Below are 15938 nucleotides of genomic sequence, written 5' to 3' on the forward strand. Positions count from 1 at the left end.
AATTCTTTAAGAAGGGTTTCTAAAACAAAATCTTTCTTTTCCCCTTCCTCCATATCACAGAGTGTGAGAAACATGTGTTGGATTATAGGATTGAGATTAACAAATTTAGTTTCCAACATGTGTACTAAAGAAGCAACAACAATTTCATAAGTAGGAGCAAGTTCTACCAAGTGTCTATCTTCAAAATCTTCAGCGGTACTAACATGAGTGAAAAAATCTTCTATATTATCTCTCCCAATTATAGACTCTCGTCCTACCGGTATGTCTTTCAGAGTGAACTTAGGAGGAAACATGATGAAATAAACTAAAGGTAAATAAAGTAAATGCAAGTAACTAATTTTTTGTGTTTTTGATATAGAGAAAAAGACAGTAAATAAAGTAAAACTAGCAACTAATTTTTTTGTGTTTTGATATAATGCAGCAAACAAAGCAGTAAATAAAATAAAGCAAGACAAAAACAAAGTAAAGAGATTGGATGTGGGAGACTCCCCTTGCAGCGTGTCTTGATCTCCCCGGCAACGGCGCCAGAAAAAGATGCTGGCGTGTAGTTGACGTGGGAGTTAGAAATCTTTGTGGTGTAGCTTTTCTTCAGTTCCCCGGCAACGGCGCCAGAAAAAGAGCTTGATGCGTGCAGTCAACATGTCCGTTGGGAACCCCAAGAGGAAGGTGTGATGCGTATAGTAGCAAGTTTTCCCTCAGAAAGAAACCAAGGTTTATCGAACCAGGAGGAGCCAAGGAGCACGTTGAAGGTTGATGGCGGAGGAGTGTAGTGCGGCGCAACACCAGGGATTCCGGCGCCAACATGGAACCTGCACAACACAATCACAGAACTTTGCCCCAACGTAACAGGGAGGTTGTCAATCTCACCGGCTTGCTGTAAACAAAGGATTAGATGTATAGTGTGGATGATGATGGTTGTTTGCGAAGAACAGTAAAGAACAATTGCAGCAGATTGTATTTCAGATGTAAACAATAGGACCGGGGTCCACAGATCACTAGCGGTGTCTCTCCCATAAGATAGCAGATGTTGGGTGAACAAATTACAGTTGGGCAATTGACAAATAAAGAAGGCATAACAATGCACATACATATATCATGATGAGTACTATGAGATTTAATCAGGGCATTACGATAAAGTACATAGACCGCTATCCAGCATGCATCTATGCCTAAAAAGTCCACCTTCAGGTTATCATCCGAACCCCCTCCGGTATTAAGTTGTAAACAACAGACAATTGCATTAAGTATGGTGCGTAATGTAATCAACACAAATATCCTTAGACAAAGCATCGATGTTTTATCCCTAGTGGCAACAGCACATCCACAACCTTAGAACTTTCTATCACTGTCCCAGATTTAATGGAGGCATGAACCCACTGTCGAGCATAAATACTCCCTCTTGGAGTCACAAGTATCAACTTGGCCAGAGCCTCTACTAGCAACGGAGAGCATGCAAGAATATAAATAACATATATGATAGATTGATAATCAACTTGACATAGTATTCAATATTCATCGGATCCCAACAAACACAACATGAAGGATTACAAATAGATGATCTTGATCATGATAGGCAGCTCACAAGATCTAACATGATAGCACAACGAGGAGAAGACAACCATCTAGCTACTGCTATGGACCCATAGTCCATGGGTGAACTACTCACACATCGATCCGGAGGCGATCATGGCGATGAAGAGACCTCCGGGAGATGATTCCCCTCTCCGGCAGGGTGCCGGAGGCGATCTCCTGAATCCCCCGAGATGGGATTGGCGGCGGCGGCGTCTCTGGAAGGTTTTCCGTATCGTGGCTCTCGGTACTGGGGGTTTCGCGACGAAGACCTTAAGTAGGCGGAAGGGCAGAGTCGGGAGGGTCACGAGGGGCCCACACGCTAGGGCCGCGCGGCCAGCACCTGGGCCGCGCCGCCCTACTGTGGCGCCGCCTCGTGGCCCCACTTCGTAAGTCCTCCGGTCTTCTGGAAGCTTCGTGGAAAAATAGGCCCCTGGGCGTTGATTTCGTCCAATTCCGAGAATATTTCCTTACTAGGATTTCTGAAACCAAAAACAGCAGAAAATAGCAACTGGCTCTTCGGCATCTCGTCAATTGGTTAGTGCCGGAAAATGCATAAATATGACATATAATGTGTATAAAACATGTGAGTATCATCATAAAAGTAGCATGGAACATAAGAAATTATAGATACGTTTGGGACGTATCATTTACTAAAACCATATAAGCTCTAGATGCTGATGAATCCAACCTTGTTGTGATCCATCTAATCCTTACTCCAGAAACTAATTGGAACCATAGAATAACCATAGAACCCCACCAACCTAATGTCATACTTGTTCTTTATTAAAGAACATGTTCTTCAAAAGTTATTCTTTTGAAGTATATGATAAGTAATCATTAACCATGCCATATAGTACTAAAACCAACAACTGTTCATTACATGTTATGATTATACCAAATACTATTGTTGTGTGCTAGTAATGTTATTGTTATGATATATTGCATTACTTGTTTATACTACCAAGTTAATCAAAACCTTAATAAGGACCTTGTTTGTGAAATCACTCTAAAAGTGCAACACACCCTAAACCAACCATACCAACTCACTAATCCTAAATCATCGGGGTTAGGTCACGCTTAGAGCGACTACATCTCATACTTATGCATTATAGCATATTTACCAATCTTTTAAACATTGTCCTTATCGGACGATGATGCTATTTCAGAATTTGGAGTTATTGCGTATCGAAGACCTTGCCTGCATAATCTTGCAGTCAAGAAAGGCAAGTTCATCGCTTGCTCATGTCACTTTGAGTATTTTTATCAAATTACTTGCAAAGTACTATACTTATCACTCTTGCATGAAAAGCAAAAATACTATTTTCATAACTATGAATATGACTATGTGGTGGGCAATGGAACCATGGTATGAGTATGGTGGAGGTTCCATTACAATGGATTTATATCCATCTAGGATTAACAACAAATGTCGTCCAATGATTCTTGTGCCGTAAGACCCGTGTTAACCATAAGATTTGGAGTGAGACGGAGTAGTCAGTTGTGTTTCTTCCTCTCGTACATCAACAGATGCGCTTACCGCAGCAGTTGTGTCTTGCGAGAGCAACTTCAGGGTGGGGATCCCATTCTAATTCCCCATAGTAATGTGGTCTATGATGGGTTGCAGAAGGCCGGCGAAGGTATCGTGGTCGGATGGTACCCAAGAATGGGGTACGTTGACCGGCGGGGATATTAGTCGAGGTCGGATGATATCCAATGGATATGCTGACCGGCGAGGACCCAAGGTCGAAACTGCAACATAGGGTGGGTGTGTGTGGTCACAGAGAAACGCAATGATTGGCTAGGACCTTATACCGGGCCTGACACCACGGAAGTGTTGAGGGGAAAGATCGCCCGGTTAGCACGAAGGTTAAGATCTCTTATGGGTAAAGCAACACACCTCTGTAGAGTGTATCAAATCGTGACTTGTCACTCCCTGTTCCGGGTTTTGGAACTGCGAACACGACTGGAAATGAACTCCATGAAGTTCCAGGACCCTATCAGAAGAGTCAAACACCACATCCACCATGGAGAAAACCTAGATTAGCAGTAGAAAGGAGCTAGCTCCCTAAACCTAGCTCCTATTTAGTTAGAATCCAGTCATAGCCTCTATAGATAGAAAAATTCTCCATAGATAGAGTTAGTGATAAGATTAGACTACGAGTCATTCTTCTGGAGTTTATTTGCAGTTTTACCTCATTGTAATGTAGGAGGCTGTGCTGATCTTCTGTAACGAGTCTGTTTGTAACTCTATAGACATGCCTTAGACCCGCATATGTTTCTGTTGTACCACTCCAAGGGATGTAATACTAGTGAAACGGTGTTTCATTGGTGTTATGTCAACAACTTGCATACTATACCATGCAGTGGTATGCTGGGTCACCACACAATCTGTCCATTTGATGACCTCCGTTATACATACACTTAGTTCATGTACAAGGATCTTATCTTAGCAATGCTACCTAGCATAACTGTTAAGTTAGACGAGAGACAAATAAGAAAATATCATCTCTTAGCTAAGAGACGCTCTTAGTATGAGTAAGATACGATAAAACATTTTCGCCGTATTGTACAGGATGTTTTATCTTAGTCACATGTTTTTGTATAATTTATCAACTCAATATCTTTAGATGAATAGAATAAATATTGTACTTTTACCTTTTGTCTTCCGTCAAAGAATTTCAAAATTGATCAACTTACTGAAGATGTAGCCACATTTATTACACCAAATTAGTGCCACTTCATCCTATTTAGAATGTAGTTTTAAAAATGTGCCGATAGAATGTCGTATACTCTCTTCGTACATAAAAAATGTCGAAGATTTATCTAAATTTGAATGTATCGCATACTAAAAAAAATCTAGATACATCTAAATTTAGATAAACTTGTGACATCCTTTTACAGAAGGAGGTGGTATGTTGCTAATCTTTTCTATACGTTTGGTCAAATCTAGAAGAACACTTGTTTAAAGATGAAGAGAGTATTCTACATGCCCTTAGAGCATCTCCACTCGTCTCCCCGAGAAGCCCCCACGAGCCGTTTTTTACATCCGGATGGCGGAAAACGGCCCAGTCGCGCCCCCAGGTTCTCGTTTTCATCCGGATTTGAGCCTAAATTCATCCGGCGATCCCACGCCATCCCCGGCCCCCCGGGGAGCGCTCGGGAACTCCGGATGGAGCAAAACCAATCGCCCACGCCCACGTGTCTCCTCTTTCGTCCGGACTCCCCGGGCCATCCTCTTTTCCCCCGAGAAACGCCGCTTGGGGAGCACACGACTGGAAATATACTGCCCCCCAGGCCAAATTTTCGTCCAATCCGGACGAAAATTTCACCTGATTTGGGCGTGGGGAGCGTCAACGAGTGGGGATGCTCTTACCTAGGTACTAGCAGTAAGCTCGTAACAGTGATTTGGTAAAGAAAATGTATCACAGATAAAATATTCAAGCAAGGAATGTGGGGTTTAAATCTGTCTGGTGTGAGACACACACGTCAGCATTCAGGTAGTAGCAAGCAGGGATTCCTTGTGTCCTGCAAAGATCGAAAGCAACTCTACATGGTCAGGCGCTGCACCCCTACGTACTCATATCCTCAGCCTTCTGTCACCTATCGTACCATCACCTACAATGCCTATCCAACACAGCCCACAGCCCACACAGAGCACCATCTCTTTCTAATAAGCTCGGTCGCTCAGTCTGCTTCGCGCGCGCGGTGTATATATACACGCTCGCACTTCAATCCCAAACACAGCAAAACTCACTGGTATCCAAGTTAGCTCAATTACCATTGCCATAGGAGCATCCATACATACTTGCAGGCTAGGCCAGATCGCCATGGAAGCTCCCCTGCACCAGCTGCCACCCATGCAACACGCCATGCTCGCCCATCCTCCCAGCTGCAAGCACGACGCCGCGGCGACCATGGCGGCGACGGACATGGCGTGCCTCCAACAGCACCAGCACCAGCAGCAGCAGCAGATGATACCGCCGGCGGTGCCGAGCCCGAACACGCCGTCGGGAGCGCGCGAGCAGTGCCCGCGGTGCGCGTCCCACGACACTAAGTTCTGCTACTACAACAACTACAACACGTCGCAGCCGCGCCACTTCTGCCGCGCCTGCCGCCGCTACTGGACGCTCGGGGGCTCCCTCCGCAACGTCCCCATCGGAGGCTCCACCCGGAAGCGCCTGCGCCCGGCGCCGCAGCAGGCGTTCCGCCGCCCGGCCGTCCACTTCGGCGCGCCTCCTCCGCCGCCGATGCCGGCGCCGCAGCCGCAGCAGCCCCACTCTCACCAGTCTCAGCAGCAGCAAGGTGGCCTTCTCGGCTCGCTCTTCGCGCTCGGCGGGGCGCCGCTCCTCGAGGGCCGCGTCGGGTTCGACCTCGGTCTAGGCCTGCCAGGGCTGGGCCAGGTGGAGTTCGGACTGCATTCCCTCGGCCTCAGGGGCGGCGGCCATGCGGCAGCTGGGACGTCGTCGGCATCGCTGCTCTGGCCAGCCGGGCTCCTGGAGAACGGCAGCATGGACGCGTGGAAGATGTCCGGCGGCGGGGCGGGTGCCATGTCCATGTGGGCGCCGGAGTTCTCTTCCGCGCCGACGGCGGCACAGGTCGGCGGCATGATGTTTCACGGCGGGGCCCAGATAATGTGACATCTGTGAGAGTATGTGGAGTCAGTAGTTGTATACGTTCGTACGTTGTGCCAGTGGCGTGTCTCATGTGTCTGCATTATGTGTGATCCTGTGTTAATCTGGGCAACTGCATGGCTCCTGCGGTGTCTTGTCTATGTGCGCAGTACAAGAGAAGGCTGGTCTGCGGTTTTGGTTCCAAGATAACAAGATTAGAATAGTCTTCTGTTAAGGTCATCGCAGTCTAGAGGCTCTAGTACGTGCTGCTGCGCGGTTTAGGTTACATGCATGTTCATGATATCATGGTATAATTTACATCATCTATAAATTGAGTTGATTTCCTTCGTGTTATCAAGCGCATGGCTCGTGTTGTGTCTTGTCTACGTTCCTGATTTCTGTGAATAAACCTAAAGAGTTGCATCAAAAGCAATGAAAATACGAATTGAGATCACTTACACCTTTGTTAAATATGTCGGAATTCAGGATTGGAGCTCACTTGCTTAGCCACATTCCCATGGAACTGAAACATGACCATGCATGCCCTAAGTACAGCAATTTGTGAGCAGGCGTTCTCGAAAGAACGGGTTGAACCTCTTGACCCTTCGGAAATTTATTTTCCCTTTCAGAATTCTAGAATTTTTACCTGGATCATCTATCTATTTTATATACTAAAAGCAAAATACAGGTCTTAAATAGAGAAACAAGGTTAATCCACATCACTAAAATTATCTAATACGCTTGATTTTGGTGGGACCTAATTATAATGGCCGAGATTAATGGACTTATGTTACCCAATTTCTGTTACGTGCCGGGGCACCGTATTGTCTTCCGGAGTGCTCTCTCTTCGGAGTCGTCGGATCGAAAACGGGCGGTGTTCCCTCTATTCCACTAGTGTCCAAAACGTGCCCGCATTGATTTCGTCTCCGCCCTGTCTTCACCGGGCGTATTCATCTCAATCCCCCACCCCGCACTGAACTCGTGCTTGTCCGCCGCGATTCCTCCGGCGATTCCGTTTCCTTCATCGCGCCCGTCGATTAGAGCCTCGCCGAATGCTGCCGCCGGCGACGAGAGGTACTACCGAAACTTCGCTGTGGTGTGTGTTCGTATTATTCTCGAACTGTGCGGCGTTCGTTGTTTCCCGGAGGCGTGTCGCCGTGTTTTTGGTGAGGCGGAGTTGATTTCTGTGTCGATCTCGCTCGAAATCCGCTCGTCTTAGTCCGGCGACGGTGTGTAGTTGTTGTTGAATATCGTCGGTAGGGTGAGGCGCGTCGAATCGTGGTGTTTTCTCGTTGCTGGAGTTGGTTTGCCGTCGGTGAGTAGCGTGCCGATTTCACGCGATTCGCCTCGTCCTAGTCCGGCGACTGTCTGGAGTAGTCGTTGAAGTTCGTCGGGAAGGTCATGCGCGGCGAATCGCGGCGAATTGATGGGGATTGGAGGTGGGTCGCCGTTGTTCTCGGTGCCTATTCCGCACGATTTGGCTCGTCCTATACCGGCGATTATCTGGAGTAGCCTAGGAGTAGTCGTTTTGGTGTTCAGGCGCTGCGAATCGTGGTAGTTCATCCCTCATTCGAGGATGTGTGTTCTGCTCATAGCATTTTTCCGTGCTGGTTTTTGAGGATATGAATCTGCATGTAGTTTCCCTTTAATGTTACATGTGCTAGATCACATAATCATCATATGCAATGTATTTTTTTCTGATTATGGTTTGTTCCCTGTTGCTCATCCTGTACATAGTGTGTTCTATTTTTGTAGTTTATGTGGTTTTTCTACATCTCAAATATGCTGAATCTGTGGGGTTTTTACATCTCAAATACAGACCTGTAGGTTTTTTACATGTGTGATCAGTATACCTGTGAGTTTTTTACATGTACCATATGAAGACCTGAGGGTTTTTTACATGTACCATATGAAGACCTGTGGGTTTTTTACATGTATCATATGCAGACCTGAGGGTTTTTTACATGTGTCATATGCAGACCTGTGAGTTTCTCACATATATCATAAGCAGACCTGTGGCTTTTTTACATTTATCATATGCAAACCTGTGAGTTTTTAACATGTATCATTAGCAGACCTGTGGGTTTTTTACATTTATCATATGCAAACCTGATGGTGCCTCCCACTTTAGTTCTTCCTTAAATACATCATGTGCAGTATTTTTTACACTTCTAATATGTAACACTGCTATTCATGTGCAGTATCATATTCCCAGTACTTACACATGTGCAGTATCATTAAATACATCATGTGCAGTATCATATTTCCAGTACTTACACATGTAACACTGCTCACTATGTATCTAATTTCAGTTGAATGAATTTTTACATGTCAGTTAAATGAATTTTTACTCCAGACATCATGTGCATTCCCTGCTTCAGTTGTTGTCTAGCCCTGGGGGGTGTGCTTGAAGCGATATTACTTTTTCTCATGTTTAATTCTTTTTTTGCAGGTACTTTTTCTGGGTATCATTGATGTCATATCTGATTTTTCTTCAAAATGATCCCACCATCATCTTTGGACAGAACATTTTTCTGAGTGTGATATCTGAAATTTAAAAGTTGTAACATCGTGTGTAATGTAATTTTCTTATTGAGCCCTAATACCTTTTTTGTTTTCTTCTTTGTTTTGCAGAGGAAGTCAAAGACTCCGAAGAGCAGAAAGAAGAACAGCTATTCAAAATTCAGGAAGTTAAAAGAGAGGCTACAGTTCAAATCAGTTCGTACAGAGGAAGAAGTTTTAAATGAGAAACCATTGCGTAGTGTGCCTCCACTGGAAGGTGTGGTGCCACTTGCAACTGTGGCACCACCAAAAGAGGACGGAGATGAAGGTGACACTGCACGGTGTGCCTCTGCTGGAGATGTAAATAATGATGATGAGAAGAAACCCAAGAAGGAGTATGCTGAGAAGAAACAGAAGAAGATGTATGCTGAGAAGAAACCCGAGGAGTGTGCTGAGAAGAAACCCAAGAAGGAGTATGCTGAGAAGAAAGAGAAGGTATTATTGATTTCACACATTTTTGTGTGTGTGTGTTTTGGTAAACATGATTACAGACATGTTTTAAATTGTTCTTTTGTTACTGCAGGCCAATTTATTCAACCGGTCTTCACCTATGAAAGTTGTCAGGGTTTGCAAGGCGATGACTAATGATCAGCGGTCTTTTATCATTCGAGCTGGTTTTGGCAGTGTCTTAGGCATGAAGTGCTCGAAGCTAATTCCAGAGCTATGCAGATTCTTAATGGAATGTTTTGATCAAGATGAATGTGTGCTTGATTTTGGTGAAAGGGGGAAAATACCCATCACTCTTGATTCAGTTGTCAGAATCATGGATGTGCCAATGGGTAGTCATCCTGTACCGTATCAGGGAAACATTCAAGCAACAAATTTAGTTTTCCAGATGTTGGGTATTCATGATGGCAAGCAACCAACTATAACTTATTTGGAGAAGCAATTAGGTAAAGAATATCCAGCAGACGATGATTACCTGCGGAAGTTCATTATCTATTTGATGTCCTTTGTGTTTGCTCCAACAACTGGAATACTAGTCAGTCCAAAGTGTTATCCTGCGGTACTCAACACGGAAGCTATTGCAAGTTTGAACTGGGCTGGTTTCATCATTGATACTCTCATCCAGACAGCAAATGCAAAAGGAAGTAAGAATTGGTTCAAAGCTTGCATGCCATACCTCATGGTGGGTTTTCTGAACAACTATGTTTTTATAGCATGTATTTTTTTTATTGGAATGCACTCATGCTTTTTGCAGTTATGTCCATCTGTAAATTATGCAAGGAGGCTTTACTATATAGCATTTAACTTGTCTATTTTTCTGCTATGCAGGTTCTGTATGTAGATTCACTGGAAACGGATGCATTAGACGCATCAGAAGAAGGACCTCGTATATGTGTCTGGACAAACATGATGATCAAGCTTGTTGTTGATCTTGATACAAAGGCGGATGGATCTTTCGGCAATTTACCGGTATAATGAACTATCTCGTAAAACTCAAAAATTAGTTTACACATCTATTCACTTGGCTATATTTTATTCTTCTGTAATCATAGCTAATGTCTTTTTCTTTTTCTTTTTGTTGCACTAGCTCAAGCCTTGTTTCAGGAACAAGCCATCTATATTCTGTTATCAACCGTCTGTGGTTGACATGTTCATCAAGCACCATCTACCAGTGAATGTTGATGATAAGGTTAGATGTATTAATTTGAAGTACTTATCATTTAGGATGTAGGACTGTCTCAGTAATTACATGTAGTGGATACAGAAATAATCGTGTACACATTTTTGTAACAGTTCCGAAGAACTTACATCTCTTTTTTCACTTGTCTTTTTTTTACAGACGTTGGGTCAGTACAGAGCTGCTGTGACAAAAATGTGTACTTCTTTCGAAGATGGTGTAGCTGAGTTCATCACATCTCTACCAAGCAGCAAGGGGCAAAACTATTCGTCCGTGCAAAACGAAGAAGGAAGAAACAGCAGGAAGAAGGAAAATAAGCGCAAGCGCAGGAAAGTACCTAATGTTAAACTGCCAACTGAAGAAGTGGGAGACCAGGAAGATGATGATTCTGAGGAGTTGAAAGGGAAAAATCCAGATGAAGTAAATGTGGATGCTGGTTGCAAGTTGCCAAAATCCAACAAGAGGAAAACTACAGATGATTACTTGGTTGGAGTGGTAGCTACCAACAAAAAATCAAAGGTTACTTCAACCTTTGATGGAGTTGTAGCTTCAAATAAAACTTGTGTCCAAGATGATCAACCAGATGCTAATTCCAAGGATCAAGATGTAGAAGATGAGAAGGAAACTCAACAAGTTGGTTCCGATGATACCTTCTTGCAAGAAGTCAGTGATGTTAACCACCAAAAACATGAAGTTCCTTTCAAAGCAGAAGTCAGTCATGATTGTGCCCCAAACTTGATGTCTCCAGGGAAGCTCCATGCTTTGAGCCACCTGCAGCTCTATGGTTTAGGTTCCCAATCAAGCACTGATACCCCTCCTGCACATAATGTGGAAGTTAATGATGGAGTCACCATTTCAGCTCAGATTCCAAGCAACAACAAGAAGTCAGTATCGTTTTCAGTGGAGGTTAAAGATAATAGCAAAACACAAACCTCAGTTCCAATTTCAGAGCAGCAAATCTCAAGAAAAGTGAACCAAGGTAGCCCATTGGTAAGGAGACCTGTGACAAGATCAATGTCACCAATGAAAGCAACTACGGCTACAAATGCTACCCCTAGTCCAAGGAGGCTAACAAGGCTTGCGGCTGCAGCAATTAAGGCAAGCCAGAACAAGGATGACGATTTTTTACATCGTGCAACTCCTAATGAAAGAATTGAAGTAACACCATCTGAACTGATTGACTCTACCATGAATAGAAAGTTGGAGCTTGACTTTACAGCCGCAGAACCTGCTGCTGAAACCGAGATGCAAAGGAAGATCCGTGAGCTCCGGGATGACTGCCCTTCTTTTGATCTTGGTCTTGACAACCCGGGCTCTCAGCAAATTGAAACTGAAGGCCAAGTTCAGCAACCAGATGCTACAATGGAAGAACCTATAATCATTTCCAGCAACGAAGACAGCGGAGACTCACTTGATAAGATTTTTGCAACCATTGAAATGCCCAACACAACACCAGCAACTGTGAAATGCAAGGTGGTACACGAGGTTCATGACTCGCCAAACAACCCAAGTAGCTGCACACCAGTGCCACAACCCAGAAGAATTGTCAAACCTGGACCTACGCTGCAATCACCTTACGGAAATCTTGTTAACAAGCCTACTGTCCCGAAGTCTGATGCTGAATTATACAACAAGGTATGTTCGTATGGCGGCAGAACCAAGCATCCTCTGAATGAAGAGAGGATAATTGACTACGGAGATTACTACATCCTGTTGCGTGACTTGGCAAACTCTGTCAAACCAGAGGGGTTGATAAGCAATACCACATGTGAGATTGCTTTGCGAGTTCTTGCTTCTGAAATGGTGAATCAGAAGAAATATGTCATGCCACTTTGCATTGCTGTAAGTAAAATAACATGTCCTTCATCTTTTTATACTGGAATGTTTCTTTTTGGAGATGTCTTAACAGTATTTTGTCAGCAACTTACTTCTTTTTTCTTTTTTATGGCATTTTTTGAAATGCAGACAAAACTCAGGAATGCCACATGTAACTTGGACAGAACTGTGAGGAAAGCATTTCAATGCACACCGTCACATCGCCTAGACCACAAGGACTTTGTAAGTCCACGATCTATCACTAAAAGGATTTTTTTGTTTTTCATCAATCTAGTTGTCACATGTTTCTCCTTGCAGGTTTACCTAATTCTCATCTTACATTCCTACATTTTTTGCGCGAATGCAGATAATGTTCTCCGCCCTACAAGATCTGACACCTGAAATTAAAGATGTGATGACTGGGCATTATTATCTAATTGTGCTCAACCTCAAGTCAGGGAGGTTTGAGGTCATGGATTCTCTAAGGAATGAAGGGAACAAGGGTCTTATGGCAGATGCTCGCAATATCATAGGAAGCATCAAACATTTTTGGCAGGTCAACTACAGTGAGTCAAAGATTGACATCTCCACATATAAGACTGTCTTCATTCAAACCACAAAACAAGATACAACGTAAATTTTCTGTTTGTCAACCCTATTTTTCTTCATCACATCTTTTCTTTACATCTCTTTTTATAAATGTTTTCTCAGCAATTGTTTTTGTTTCTATTTGCTAGGTACGATTGTGGTTACTTCATGCTAAAGTTCATTGAATCATGGGATGGCAAAAGGATGCTACCAATCAAAGCATCTGACATGCCAGCATATAGGAAGCTCTTTCTGAAAAAATGGATGGACCGTCAGGAGAACTTGATCAACTAGGAAGAACTACTGTTCAACAGTTGATAGCCAAAGTCTTTCCCCTGGTATGGCAATGGATAGCTTTGCCGATTTTACTTCCACAATGTTAAAAGTTAATGTGGATGATGTTACTTTTATTTTTTTCAATGACTATATGCAAATCATATCTTCCGTCCTTTGACGACTATTGTACATTACATACCCACACAATAAGATGTTTTCCTTATGTACTTACCAACAAGAACAACAGTTTGGCATAAATTTTATATTGCACTGTATTATGTGGCAACAATAAATTGCAGATCCAAGTACATTCAAATCATAATGTTTCAACACAATGACTGTTTGCATTATAGATTAATGCACCAACTACCAAAACATAAAACATTTTATACATCTAGACCATGTTACGGAAGAAGTCTATTTCTGTTTGCTCCGGTACTGTGGTTATCTTGTCTTTGCATGTAGCTGCAGTGTGCTGACTAGACCCGCAGAGAGTGCACTTCACAGGTTTAGAAGCCTTCAAATGCAACCCTGATTGTTTCCTTTTTTCTGTTGGTCGACCTTGTTTTGAAACATACTCTGGATCTTCAACATGATCAAATTTTGTAGAGCTACCTTGCCCAGAATGATCAACATTCCCTACATCTGGTGCCTCATCTTGAGTTGCATTACCTTTCTTTTTATTTTTCCGCTTTGCAGACTCTGCAGCTTTCATTGCTAACAAATCTTTCTCCAAAGCTAGCATGTATTTGTCTGCTACTGCCTTCGCTTTATCAGAAGTTGATGCAATTTTAGCGACTCTAGTGTACTCATTACACAGAGTACCATAACGTATAAGCTGCCTCTCTTTGTTAGTTGGCTTCCTTTCTGATGGGACTTTGGGCAATTCCATCTTCTCCTCAACTATTGTATCTTCAAGCATTCTCCACCTTCGTAGTATGTACTTTTCTGGAATATACTCAGTAGCACCCAACTGTATCATAACTCTAAATACATGGCAACATAGCAAACCATCTTTGCTAAACTTGCAACACTCGCAGTTGTAAGTTTCAGTCTCCATGTTAGCCTCAACCCTATATCTGTTCTTACCATATCCGTAAACATATTGTTTAATTGGCATAACATCATAATTTTGGCCATCAACATGTTGGACATTGTAGGACATAACTTTCCGTAGTTCTGCTCGGAAACGCAGGTAGATGGGGTGCGTATACGCATCCAAAGCTTGTTGTTCTAATGGATAATCACCCCACAGCCTGAAAATCTTGTCTTCATCCTTAAATTCAGCTGAATCCTCTGCAACATCAATTTTCTCTTGCAACTTCAAGTATTGTTCGAAAAAATTGTGTAGGCTGTTGTGTGGGCTAATATATCTTTTCAACACTGCATTGAACCCCTCACTCCTAGCAGTAGTTTGTAGGAAAGGGAAGAACCGTTCCTTGAAATATGCTGGGACAAATGTGGCTCTAAGATGATATAGATCACCCAGATGAGTGTTGTCAGATACATTGCGTTTCATAATCATCTCTGCCCACCTCATTTCAAACTCTTCAATTGACATGCTGTAGTCTATTACTTCATTCAGTTCCTGCCTTAGGTCCTCATGTTTAGACAAGAAATTACCCAACACAGCCTGTGCATTTTGCATGATGTGCCACCTACAGTTTCTGTGTGTGCAATCTGGAAAACATTGAAGAATTGCAGTTCTCATAGCAGCGTCTTGGTCGGTTATTAAATTATCTGGTTGTAGTCCACCCATAGCTTCAAGAAATTCCTCAAACAACCAAACAAAACTTTCCACATTTTCATTCTTCAGAAAACCACAGCCTAGCTGTATAGTTTGGCCGTACCGGTTGATACCTATGAAAGGAGCAAACGGCATGTTGTACTCATTTGTCATGTAGGTACTGTCAAATGAGAGGCAGTCACTGTAGTTTTCGTAAGCCGCTATTGCAGCACCATCAACCCAGAAGATGCGGTCAACCTTGTCAGCATGGTCTGTATGTAGATTGAAGTAGAAGTCTGGATCTTCCTTCTTCATTTTTGCAAAATGAGCAAGCAAAATTGACATGTCCTTGTGCTTATGTTCTTCATCTATGGTAGCCATGAAGTTGCTTACATCTTTGCTGTCATACGGTACATTAGCTAGCCCGCCATACACTTCTCCCATTATCCTCATAATCCTACCAGCTGACAGGTTTACCTTGTGCAACATCCTAACAAAATCCTTTTCTTCCTTTGGAATCCCTTTATGAGACCTCAAGTACTTTTTCAGGGAGAACTTCTGAACCAATTTGTGATTGTGCTCTTATATGAAGTATGTCACATGCCACTTCTGCCATTTCCTCTTTACTCTCAACCTAGCCTTGCAATCTGTTTTCTTAGTGATGGTACGGTTCCTCAGCCGAACCGGAGGAGCTTCTAGCTGATTAATGTCCTCATTTTTACCACTCTTGTTACAAACAAACAACTGCTTGTCCTTCTGGCCATCAAGAGTCGAGTTCTTCGATGTACTACATTTGATGGAAAATCCAATCTTATGGGCGTATTTGTTGTAGTGCATCTTTGCCTCCTCCCATGTATCAAATTTCATCCCTGGGAAAGGTGTTTGGATTTCAGTTTGACTTCACGGTGTCGACTGAACTTCTTCATCATCATCACCTGCTGAATCATCACTTGACAGTGTCTGACCGGTTGTAGCTTCCGTCTCAGCAGAAGCACCTATGTTGCTCTGCTCTGGATTGACATGCTTGCTATGTTCTGGATTTGAATTGGCTCTTGTTTTGCATTGCTCTGTATTTGCATTTGCTGCGGTATTGCTTTGCTCTGAATTTTTCGGTCCTTCTTCTCTGGTTGTTGGTTTACTGCTGCTGCATGGTTGTTCATCCAAA

The 15938-nt window shown here is 43.1% G+C and overlaps 2 protein-coding genes across 2 annotated transcripts; one reads left to right on the plus strand and one right to left on the minus strand.

Moving 5' to 3' along the window:
• The first annotated feature begins 5271 nt into the window (after window positions 1-5271).
• LOC127293818 (uncharacterized) lies at window positions 5272-6536 on the plus strand. The gene has a single exon (XM_051323486.2). The coding sequence runs from the start codon at window positions 5400-5402 to the stop codon at window positions 6207-6209; it is 810 nt and encodes a 269-aa protein (XP_051179446.1). The 5' UTR covers window positions 5272-5399; the 3' UTR covers window positions 6210-6536.
• A 6905-nt stretch (window positions 6537-13441) lies between these two features.
• LOC127347154 (protein FAR1-RELATED SEQUENCE 5-like) lies at window positions 13442-15217 on the minus strand. The gene has a single exon (XM_051373376.1). The coding sequence runs from the start codon at window positions 15215-15217 to the stop codon at window positions 13442-13444; it is 1776 nt and encodes a 591-aa protein (XP_051229336.1).
• Between the last annotated feature and the right edge of the window lie 721 nt (window positions 15218-15938).

The sequence above is a fragment of the Lolium perenne genome, chromosome 4 (assembly GCF_019359855.2).
Source record: "Lolium perenne isolate Kyuss_39 chromosome 4, Kyuss_2.0, whole genome shotgun sequence".
Taxonomy (NCBI): domain Eukaryota; kingdom Viridiplantae; phylum Streptophyta; class Magnoliopsida; order Poales; family Poaceae; genus Lolium; species Lolium perenne.

Excerpts from the sequence above, each read along its gene's own strand:
- LOC127347154 (XM_051373376.1), bottom strand. The coding sequence starts at position 15,217 with ATGGGAGAAGTGTATGGCGGGCTAGCTAATGTACCGTATGACAGCAAA.
- LOC127293818 (XM_051323486.2), top strand. The coding sequence starts at position 5,400 with ATGGAAGCTCCCCTGCACCAGCTGCCACCCATGCAACACGCCATGCTC.